Source organism: Macadamia integrifolia, chromosome 6, assembly GCF_013358625.1.
Source record: "Macadamia integrifolia cultivar HAES 741 chromosome 6, SCU_Mint_v3, whole genome shotgun sequence".
NCBI classification, from domain to species: domain Eukaryota; kingdom Viridiplantae; phylum Streptophyta; class Magnoliopsida; order Proteales; family Proteaceae; genus Macadamia; species Macadamia integrifolia.
Genome location: NC_056562.1, coordinates 22,721,664 through 22,732,875, shown reverse-complemented (window position 1 = coordinate 22,732,875; position 11,212 = coordinate 22,721,664). Strand labels below are relative to the sequence as shown.

At 35.6% G+C, this 11,212-nt stretch overlaps 2 protein-coding genes across 2 annotated transcripts in view; one reads left to right on the top strand and one right to left on the bottom strand.

Moving 5' to 3' along the window:
* LOC122081565 (probable WRKY transcription factor 12) overlaps positions 1–3,440 on the top strand; it is a 4,958-nt gene extending 1,518 nt beyond the window's left edge. The window contains exon 4 of the mRNA XM_042648744.1: positions 3,091–3,440. Coding sequence (XP_042504678.1) covers positions 3,091–3,253 — 163 coding nt within the window. The 3' untranslated portion in view covers positions 3,254–3,440. The remainder of the gene's footprint in view (positions 1–3,090) is intronic.
* A 911-nt stretch (positions 3,441–4,351) lies between these two features.
* LOC122081082 (CO(2)-response secreted protease-like) lies at positions 4,352–11,212 on the bottom strand. Its single transcript, XM_042648048.1, has 10 exons — positions 10,845–11,212; positions 10,652–10,749; positions 9,498–9,653; positions 9,262–9,373; positions 8,410–8,968; positions 7,850–7,950; positions 7,532–7,774; positions 7,325–7,439; positions 5,834–6,047; positions 4,352–4,982 (listed from the first exon to the last, which is right to left on the bottom strand). Exons 1-10 carry the CDS (start codon positions 11,051–11,053, stop codon positions 4,429–4,431), a joined length of 2,361 nt encoding a protein of 786 aa, XP_042503982.1. The 5' UTR covers positions 11,054–11,212; the 3' UTR covers positions 4,352–4,428.

The window sequence follows — 11,212 nt, the reverse complement described above, 5'->3', positions numbered from 1 at the left end:
ATAACGAATTAGAAAAAAAAAAAAAAAATTAGTTTGAGGTGCAGAGCTTCTGAAATGGAAAGTTGCAACTCAAGTGTTCTCAGTACATTGAGACATGATTGCTGACTGAAACACAATCACAGCCACACGAATTAATCAGCACATGTAGCAATGGATCTTGGTGAAATTGAATTATGGTTAAAAAGTTTTTGACTGGTAATTAAAATACCTTGTGGGTTTTCTGTAGTATCTTCTTTTCATTATGACTAGAAAGATGAAAAGCTCTGATAAGAAAGGCATAACCTAATAAGATTATTATATTTATGATCTTATTATAATGGATTTTAGGTTATTCGGAATGGAAAATGCCATACCCACCAACCATTTACCATTAGTACATAACTTGAATACAAGTCATAGAAATTACTATATTCCCACCTTCTATATATGGATCGATCTTTTACTACTGGAGAAGATCTTACACCAAAGCAGTGCATGCTTAAAGTTTTAGTGGTAAAGTGATAGAAAGTGGCAGAAAAATACTGGCTCAATGCGGTCAGAATAGCTGGCATTGTAATATAAGAAAGGACATATATATCCAGTGCATAAGGCACCTGTTATTGCGAGATCTGAGAAAGATCAAAATGTATGCAATTTTACCTCTACTTTGTGGGGAGGGTATTTTCTTACTCGAATTTACAACATTAGTAGATCACAAAGAAACAACTTTACTATTGAGCCAAGCTCCCTCGCTAAAGGGTGTAACCAATGCATGAGGCTCTTATCACTATGAGGTCCAGAAAATGTCATAATGATGTATGCAGCCTTACCCCTGTTTGCAGAGAAGCTGTTTCCTAACTGTAGTTGCTATATATAGAGCAATTTTACGATCTTTACAGTTGCGCTAAGGTCCACCCTCTAAACAAAGTCCCGTAATGAGTTTGAAATCTAAGAGAACAGTACTATAGATCGAATTACTTGGTAGGTATAATGTAGAATCTGTATGAAATGATAATTTCATCAGGATGATACATCTATCATATCATTACATCCTTGTTTAAGTCAGAAAAAGCTGTCCAATTATGAAATTAAAACTGCACTAATTTTTCTTTTGGGGTAAAAAATGATCTTATTATTATTATTATTGCTAACTTTTGCCTTCTCTAGAGATTAATGCCCTATTATTTCGTGCTAATAAAGAAGCATCAAATTTGGACATCTTGGAAGTAGATTGACCGATAGATAGGTAATAAAAATGAAGTCAATTAAAGTAGTTGATTGCATTGGACTTACAGTAGGTTAACAGCCGGCCACTGCCTTACTTTTCAAACTTAATCAATGCATAATAATGATATAAGGCCATCAATCTTTTGTGTGTGTGAGGGAGAACTGTGACAATACAGTGGAATATAACATTTTATTCTTAACCCCCCAAAAAATAACATCTTATTAAAAATAAGGGTAAAAGATCGTGATTCCGGATCTCCTCTCTATCACATTTCACATCATCCATGGGGTGTGGGGTCGGTGTGAGAAGATCTTTTCTCAAAGATTGGTACTTGGTCATGCACCTTATGCCATACACAAGGGTGGTGGAAAGACCATCCTACCCCATGGTTTGTTCCTGTGCTAGTGCAATGACCACACAATCAGGTAGTGATTTTATAAAAGAGGTTTTTTTTTTTTGTCCTTTCAGTGTGATCCACGTTTTTTCAATGATGATAAACATTGTCATTTCACATAAAAACTGCATTAAACTATAATTTCACATAAAACTCCATTAAATTATATTAAATAACTTTCAACTTTTTGAAAACCTTTTTTTTACTCTAACATTATATAACCTTTGGAATAAAACTAACTTTGGTGACAAGTTGTTCCCAATAAATAAAGTGGTAAAAAAAAGGAAGTTAAGCACACCCTTTAACTATAGCTTAGAAGGTGAAGTGATGTATATATGATATTATGTATATGGTGTGATTATGAGGAAATATAGCTTGTGTGATTATCATGATGTGATTCAACTCTCTTTGATTATAAAATGACTTGCTTAGCCAAATACTTTCTTCATGTACTGTGACAAAACCTTGTATTGAGGATAAGATGCAGATTTTGTTTTGTGGGATTTAGATTAGATACATATAGAGTTCTATGTATTGGAATCCTTCTGAAGTTTGAGGGCCTAGAGATAAACAGGACAACCATGAAGATCAATGCTAGGAATGCAAATGTATTACCTCCTAGAATGCAATGCAAAATGAGAATGAGAGCATCAGTGTCCTCATCTGTAAAATAATTTTGCAGTTACCACAACAGTAGTAGAGACTGATTTTGAAAATCCAGCTTTTTAATTGATTTTGTAATTGTGATGACTCTTTTGATTATGGAGCTGATAAGATTCTTTCTTATATTTATTTGTATATTTATGTTGTTGTATAAATAGGTGGGAAAGTTTATAAGGCATACAATTTTATTCCTTTTGTTTCCCCCTTAATCGCAAATATTACCTGCGACTTGGGAAGTCCATATAACTTTATTAAAATCATAAATCAAGAGAAGTGAGAACAAGGGTGATATAACCCACCTTATCCCAACCTCGATCAACAACCACTCTCTCACTCTTGGAAACAACCAAAACACAAGTTTATCCTCTCATTTATTATTTTCACAATCTATTATTGATCACACTACCCCACTATCATTAGTTATAATTTAGTTTTTATTTTGTATGCATTACGTAGTAACAAATTTTCATTACCCACCAACCATTTTTTCGTTTGAAAGGAACTATATATACATTCAGCCATTTTGCTCCCATGTATCTAGACACGGAGAGGTCACACCCACCATAAAAACATTTGTCATGATTCTTCTTGGCATATGGTAATATTGAATAGCTGAAATTAGTAGACTTAACATTGTTACATTTAGTTCTTTAAAATGGATATTTAGAAGGACTAATTAAAATGATAGAAAAAAAAAAAAAAAAAAAGTAAAAAAATTTCATTTATATTCACTTGATGGTATTATTAACCTGTGGAGTACTTATCAGTGCATGGAACTAAACAGTTTATATATGTACTCTTCCCTTTTTTTTTGGTTTTCTACCAGAAGTTATTATCGTTGCACACATAACAATTGTCGAGTGAAGAAGAGAGTGGAGCGATTATCAGAAGATTGTAGAATGGTGATAACAACTTATGAAGGTAGACACACTCACTCTCCCAGTGAAGATTCCAATTCATCAGAGCATGAGTGTTTCAACTCATTCTAATTAATTATTTCTAGTTACTTTGGGTATTCTAGCTAGATTTGTCATTCACCTGGTGACTATTGTTCAAAGCTTAACCAGCTGGAAATGTAGAATTTATATATATCCTCTACTTGTATGATATATAAAACTACCCTCTTATAATGAAAATTATAAAGAAGAAAAGAGAAATCAATAATATTTATCAATATCCCTTATATATGTTAATTTCCTTCTCTTCTGCTGCTTCTTCTTCTACTTCTGTTTTTTCCTCAGGTTGTATACCCATTAACTACGTTTGAACAAAGGTGCCCCACCCTAGGGGCTCTGGAGGTTTCTCAGGCCCCCAATAGTGTTTTGAATCCTTAGGTTAGTCCAGGGTTAAAAATGAGTTTTTCTTTTACATTATGGGAAAAGGTTGCGCACATTGTAGACTGTGTCACTCTCTCTCCTCCTTTGGAAATGATCCCACTGCCCCTTGTATCACAGTCCATCCATTGATTGAGCTGCTAGCTCTAGGAAAGCTAGCAGCGTGCCCAACCCTTTCCTTGTATTGTATATATCAAAAAGTAATAGAATAAACCAATTTATTAAAAAATATAAGGGAGAGGATTGGGCACACCACTAGCTTTCCTAAAGCCAGCGGCTCAAACAATGGGGGCCTCGGATTAGAGGAGCATCAGAGTCATTTCTAAAAGGGAGAAAGAGAGACCCAAGTGTTCCCCAACCTTTTTCCAAAATATTGGTAAATCATAGTTGATAAGCAAGCAGTGGAATGAGTTAAAACCACAATTTTTCTTTTTTTTTTTTAAATATATGGGAGAGATTTCTCTAAGCAAGTGATATTGAGGAACACACCAATGAGATGCGGCAAAACAGCATCCTACATTGGAGGGTATCAAAGTCATTCATATGAGAAAGAGAGAGATGGAGACAAATGTGCTAACATACCCTACCCCAATGGCTCAGAAAACTATGAAAATAATGTTCAAAAGCAATTAACTATTGAAAATTCATTATGTTGCAACTTACAATTACTGGAAAATCCATTATCTTGTAACATAATGTATTACAAAAATGGTTAATGCTTGCAGAGAGATTGAAAATTTCTTGTTGAACTAAAAAAAAAAAAAAAAAAAATTATTTGCTTTTATGATTATTTAGTAGATTGGTCAAAACCCAAAATGAAAATATTCAGCTTATACAACATTTACTGCAAATATTGTACGAACAAGGTGAACACCATTAGACCATGTGAAATAACCAAATCTATAACCTGTTATTGAACCCTTGGCATAAAATGAGACCTTGAATGAAGCTTTTGTTGAAGACTTTGTGAAGACAAGCTTCCCTGGAGATACCTTGACCACCAATCCTGAGGGAGAGTGGACTTTAGCAATATATGAGGCATTCATTGGTCCCACATTGGTTACAGTCCTAACAATAGTTCTGACTCCAAGATGCCTTTCAAGCTTGCTAATAGAGATTGATGGATGGTTCATATTGGAGATGAGGTCTTCAAATGAGTTATTGGGGCAACTGAAAGTAGTGGTGCCAGACATTGATCTTACAATTTTCTCCTTGTACCCATAATAGCAAAGAAAGTTCAGATAATCACTTGGTGTAGTTTCATAAACTAGCCCTGGGCTAAGAGCCTTTATTGGGCTTATTTCTCCTGCTCCAATCTCATGTGGACTAGCAAACCCATTTGAGCTGTTTGTTATTGGCTTCCTCAAGTTGTTGAAAGTAGTTGCTGTGGAAATAGATAAAAGCAAAATCAAATTCTTTACTCTGAGAGAGAGAGAGAGAGAGAGAGAGAGAGAGGGTTATGCATTAGGATAGCCTAGGGCAAAATGGTAAATTTGGGTATGATAAAAATGAGGGAGATATATTTGGGTATAATTTAATTGAGAAATCTTGTTGTAACCAAGGTTAGTGAAAAAAGAGACATAATCTTACTTTTTGTGCTATTAGTATAATACCTTTTTTTTTTCAATGCAAAAAAATCTTGTCATTTCAGATGTCTACTAAAAAAATAAACAGTTTTTAATGGAACAAATTTTGTTACTAGTAGGGTAGCAGCTAAGTTCCTACTATCTAGGCTTGTAGCCAAGAAAATGGAATAATCCACTTTCCCTTTGGGTTCACAAATACCCTCCTAAGTTTTAATACTTTCTAAACTACCCTTGAAAATTATATTTCTTTAGTTGCAAGCCCAGGTGGCAGGAACATTTCGTCCGTTTTTAGTAATAACATAATAATAAATCATTTTAAAATTATTTTGAAAACCTATTTTTATCTCTATATTAAATAAATTTTAAGAATAAAGCAAAGGACAATTAAAAAAAAAAAGATACAATTTCTGATCACTTTCACCATTTTGGTCATTGTAGAATATTATTATAAATTTTAGATACAAAAAAATACTCATATTTCTATACATTAATTAATTTAATGAGTAAATAAATACATAGACTAAAAAAAATTAAAATGTAGTATAATTTTGGGAGTTCAATTATATATGGTATGAAAATGGAATGGATTACATACAATGTCTCAGACGCAAATCATGGATAGGTGAGAGTTTAAATATGGGTTAATTACCTGTTGTCATTAGAGCAGACTTGATCATGGAAGGAGTCCAAGTGTGGTGTAGTGATTTAAGAAATGCAGCAGCGCCAGCAACATGAGGGCATGCCATGGAGGTCCCTGATTTTAGGGCGAAATCAGATGGCTTCTTTCCGACTGGGGCAGCCCCTATATCGTTAATTGGGATCATTGCTGCTAATATGCCAACTCCAGGTGCTGTTACATCTGGCTGCATTTTCATGGTTCATTATTATTGTTAGATTATCTATTGTGGACACAAAACCAGAATAAGCATCTGATATTCTTTTATTTTCTACCAAGAAAAAAATATTCCAAAAAAAAAAAAAAGTTCAATTTAATAGATATTTTTTTTCTAGGGTTGACAAATCCTATAGGGTTTTAGTATGTTTTTAAAATACTCTTCTAAATACTTTTTTCACCTATCCCATGCCCGGTGAAGGGATTTCCATTCATTGCAGGTGTGGGGACACTCAGTCTAATATTATACACAGTGCTTTCATCCTACATTTTTTTAATGTATAACCACATACAATCAAATATGTAATGTTAAATAAGGGTTTGTCCAGAATTCGATCAAATAAAAAATAAGAAATGAAGTCTTGAAGTCTTGTATATGACACGAGGTTTGTCGTCACCAACAAGTAATGATATCAACATTTTTTTTTTCCCAACTTCTTGCTTCTCTGTGGTGCAAATGGATTGATATGAGTGGATCTATGTGATAGAGGAGCTTACACCATATGTGACTACTAAAATGTAATTTTATCATTTCATAAAATTATGAAGATATCATTTTACCGTAATAAAAATAATTTCATAGTATTTATGCATATAATTCTCTTTTATCATTTTTAACAAATTTCTTAGGTATTTTCTGCATTTTTGTTGGGCAGGAGATAATTGTCTGGTTGCATAGCCCATCCATTAGCAAAGGATCAATGAGAGCATGTACATGGATGTAGTTTTTATTTATTTATTTCAAAAGAGGCATAGTGTAATTTCTCACACTCATATATCTGGGTACATGGTCTACTTGGCTAGGCAACCTTCCCCCCTCCCCCCTTTTTTTTAAGAGGAAAAAGAATACAATTCGGTTGTGCCCTCTACACTCAGACACATAACGTTATGGAAAGACGTCCCCACCACTCTTATTGGTTGCTTATACATGTACTCTCACTGGCCCAAACACTAATGCAGCGGCTACACCACTAGGTAACGTTCTTTCTCTCTTATTTTAAATATCTATATAATATGTTATATCTCACGAAGTCCCTTGTTGGATACACTCTAATTGACTGCTAAAAATATAGGAGTGGATCTATCAAAATAGAAATTTAAATACAGACTAAAAACAACCAATCCAAGCATCTGTTGTCCGCTTGCATGAGACTAGAAATCCATAAAGAGTTATTAGGGAGATAACTTATAGTAACCAACCCATGCCTGGAAAAATGACAAATGAAGAGAGAGAGAGAGAGAGAGGACCTTGATAATGTTTTCGGTGAGGCCTCCAGGACCCCTGGATGAAAAATATGCAACAACAGGTGCAGGTCTAATCTTCTCCACATCTACCGTTGGAAGAATTGTAGCCATTGGGTTCCTGTCCCAACAGATTAAAACATGAGCCCATGCACCTTGGCCTCCTCATCTTATCATATACATGGAAGCTTGGAATCAAGATAGAATACTTACTTGGTATAATTTATGTATTTCAGGATCTCATGTCCTGCCATATCTCCAACTTGGGAGAATGGAAAAACACCAGAATCCAAAGCCACTCCTCTCTCTTCTTCATCTATCAAAATCAACCCTTTTCCTTGGGCTGCTTCTACCACCAATGTCTTTATTCTTCTTGAGTCCAATGGATTGGTATTTGTGCACACTATTATTTTTCCTGCAACTTTTTTGGAATCCAATGACCCTGGGTAACAGTTGCTGCACTTGGAAAATATATTAAATTAAATAATAATAATAATAATAATTTAAAAACCAATTTTAATTGATGTTTACCTAGCTTCCGACACTGGGGCTGAAGGAGCAGCAACATCTCCTCCAAATGCAAGTGGGTATGTCTTTGATCTTGTGAGATTAGAGAAGTTTATTGCAAATCCCTAGACAGTTTAATTAATTCCATAATTAAAAACTCAATTTATTTATATATAATTAATATCCATAATAGAAAAGAAAAAAACAATTTCAATAATATTATTGGAAAAGAACGTTTTCTAGTCACAGGGGTCAATAGGGGGACGCACATGGGCATCAAACAAGGGGTGGTTTTTTTTGGATTTCACGGGGATGGAGGAGTCATTTCACCACCTTTTGTGTCGGGGCGCAGGGGCTGCACGATCAAGGAGCATTCGTTTCCCCAAATTATTAACTAGGGGAAAAGAACACTACCTCAATAGCATTCTATACGTTCAAATGCAAGGCATCGTGAAAAGATGCTTTGCACCCTAGTTGGATGCTTGTGCGTGCACTCCTACCGACCCAGGTTATGGCATAGTTACCACATGACCAGGTAATGTTCTTTCCTCCTATTAACTAACAAATATTGAATAATAACTCACTTGAAAAGAATTTCCATTGCCTAAGACAACAGTAGATTGGAATTGTCTATCTATATTTGAAGCTGCAACTGTGAAGATCCATGGAGCAGCATTAACAACAGTATATGGATCTGGTCCATCATTCCCTCCTGAGCAAATTACCATAATACCCATTTGATTGGCATGAAATGCACCAATGGATATTGGGTCATTTAGGAAATCTGATGGGAAAAGTGAACTCATCCCAATGGAAATTGAGATTATATCAACACCATCTTTGATTGAATCATCAATAGCCTTCAAAATTGTAGCTCCAAAGCAGCCATTGAGAGAGCATGCCTTGTACATTGCAATCCTACTTGAAGGGGACCCACCCCTCGCTGTTCCTTGTGCTAATCCATAGTAGCTTGCATTTGCAACTCTAGCACCAGCTGCAGTTGATGATGTGTGAGTACCATGGCCCACTGTATCCCTTGGGGACCCAGTGGAATTTCTTCCTCCATGGGTTTTGTTAAGGCCAGAGTGATCAGGCCCATCTGAGAAATCTCGAATGTTGTAGTATCTAGCCCCTATCAACTTCCTGCATGCAATGTATCATTAACACTAATCTAAAAAATCGAGAGACGTGCAAGTTTGGCCCAGTGAGCCTGAACCCACCCTATCTCAGAAGGGCCCTGAGTTGGGCTTTTCAGCCCCAAAGGCAGGTTCAAGGTTGAGATTCCTAGACCCGAGTTAGGGTTAGGTCAAGCTTGAATTGAGGCCTTGAGTTGATCTGGGTTGTTACCATATAAATCTAATAAATCCGAAGGAATGAGAGTACAAATAAGAGGTTAAAATGGCGACTTGAAATGTGAATAATAATGATAATTTCACCTATTACAATCCGATTTCTTGAAATTGGATCCTTCCATACAAACTCCTCTCCACCTCGAAGGGATTTCTCCGATGCCATCATCGTTAAAACTCGGCGATTCAGGCCATATCCCTAGTAGAACAAGAACAACAACAAGAAATTAATCAAAAAATTGTATACAACATTGCAATGAGAACCACCAAAAGGAGTACTAGAAGGCATTAACTTACAATGGGAGATGCTGAGAGAGGGATACCTGTATCTATAACTCCAATTATGACATCTTCAGATCCCTCAGGGTATTGGAGGTAGTTAGATCGGACTCCTGACTCGGCGTCTAGAAAATCCCAAGATCGTGTTGTGTGGAGTTGAAGAATCGGATCCTTGAAAAGAGATACTATCTGCTCATGACCTGTTCAAATAATATATGATCCATATCATCAAATAAATATCTTTCCAAGCACCCAATGTTTCACGTCTTGGCTCTGATATCACTTGTTAAGATTCGATAGATCTCACTCAAAAAGTAGGCCATTAAAGAGAGGTATTCAATAAACTATAAGCTTTTGCAATTACTTATGTATCAACCCCGACAATCTACCTCTCTATGCAGGGGCATTCAAACTCAGGTATTTCCCCAGGGGATTTTCTGTCCTCAATGGCTATAGCTTTTAAGGATGATTTCTACCCACATCCAACATTAACAAATGTGTCAGTTATAAAAATCTTTATGCAAAAAAAAAAGTACAATTGATTGAGCATTATAATTACGACCGAGTTTTCCTGAAGCCATGGTGAACATGCATCAGTTCACCGTGGCCCATCGACACCATACAATAGGGGGAAAGATATATGGGGAGAGAGAGGGGTCACACTAGGACTGTGTTTTCATTCACCCAATGGTAAAGGAAAATTTTGTCCTAACAATTATATCTAAATCAGCTATCAGTGAGTGAAATAGTTCACTTTGCTTGTTTATGATGCCTCAAAACCTACTTATATATATGACGGGAAAAGATTCTACCTAGTTGTGTGGCCATGCACCTAGACACTGAAGGGCTGAAATGACAATCCCACCCATGTGAAATATTAAAATCCCAACCCTTACGCATCCCTTCATTGGCACCACTTGATGTAAGGACCATGCAATCATGTAGCATTCTCCTTCCCATGTATGATTATTTAACATCAGTCTAATTGAGTAGAGGAAATTTTATGATTCAACAGCAATACACCATGATGAATAATGATCATTCCCCATTAATTTCACAAGTAATTGATGGGTAATTGAGCAATACCTAACTTCCATTATAGGCTTTTCTTTGTTGATTAGAAAATTCAATTTACAGGCAAAGCTGTACTTTTGCACAGAAGGAGTAATAAAGAAGTTAAACAGGAAACAGAGTGTACCAGATAATGCAGAAGCTTCTTCCTCTGTAAGCATGGCAGAGAACCCCTTGAAAGAATGATGGTAGCTATGAATCAGAGACAATCTTTCCCTCTCTTTACTGTAAAATGAATTCAAATTAAAATACCATAAAAAATCTTATAAATTTGGAAGTGATGAAAGATTTAGAAAAGTTCAGAAAGATGGAATAAGAACCTTGGGATAATGGTAGATAGTAATTGCAAGTGAGCTGATTCTTCTGTTTCTGTATCACTTTCTCCATTACTGTAATTTGAAGAACTACCCATGTAGATAACATATGGTTGAGGCTTTGCAGTAGTACCATGGAGAATAAGGAGACATGAGAGACTAAGAAAGAAGATAAGTTTGGGTGGAGAAGCCATGGAAGGAGAACTCAGTTGCATCTGCGACTGAAATGACTAGTGAGGGAGAAGAAGGAGATGGAGATGGATAGATTTTGATATTGTAAGGCTCCATTTGTAGTGAAGTAACAAGACAGAATCCCTTTTTAGAACAGGGAAACTTATTCATCCAGAAGAAGTAAAGGCAGATAGATCTCTGAT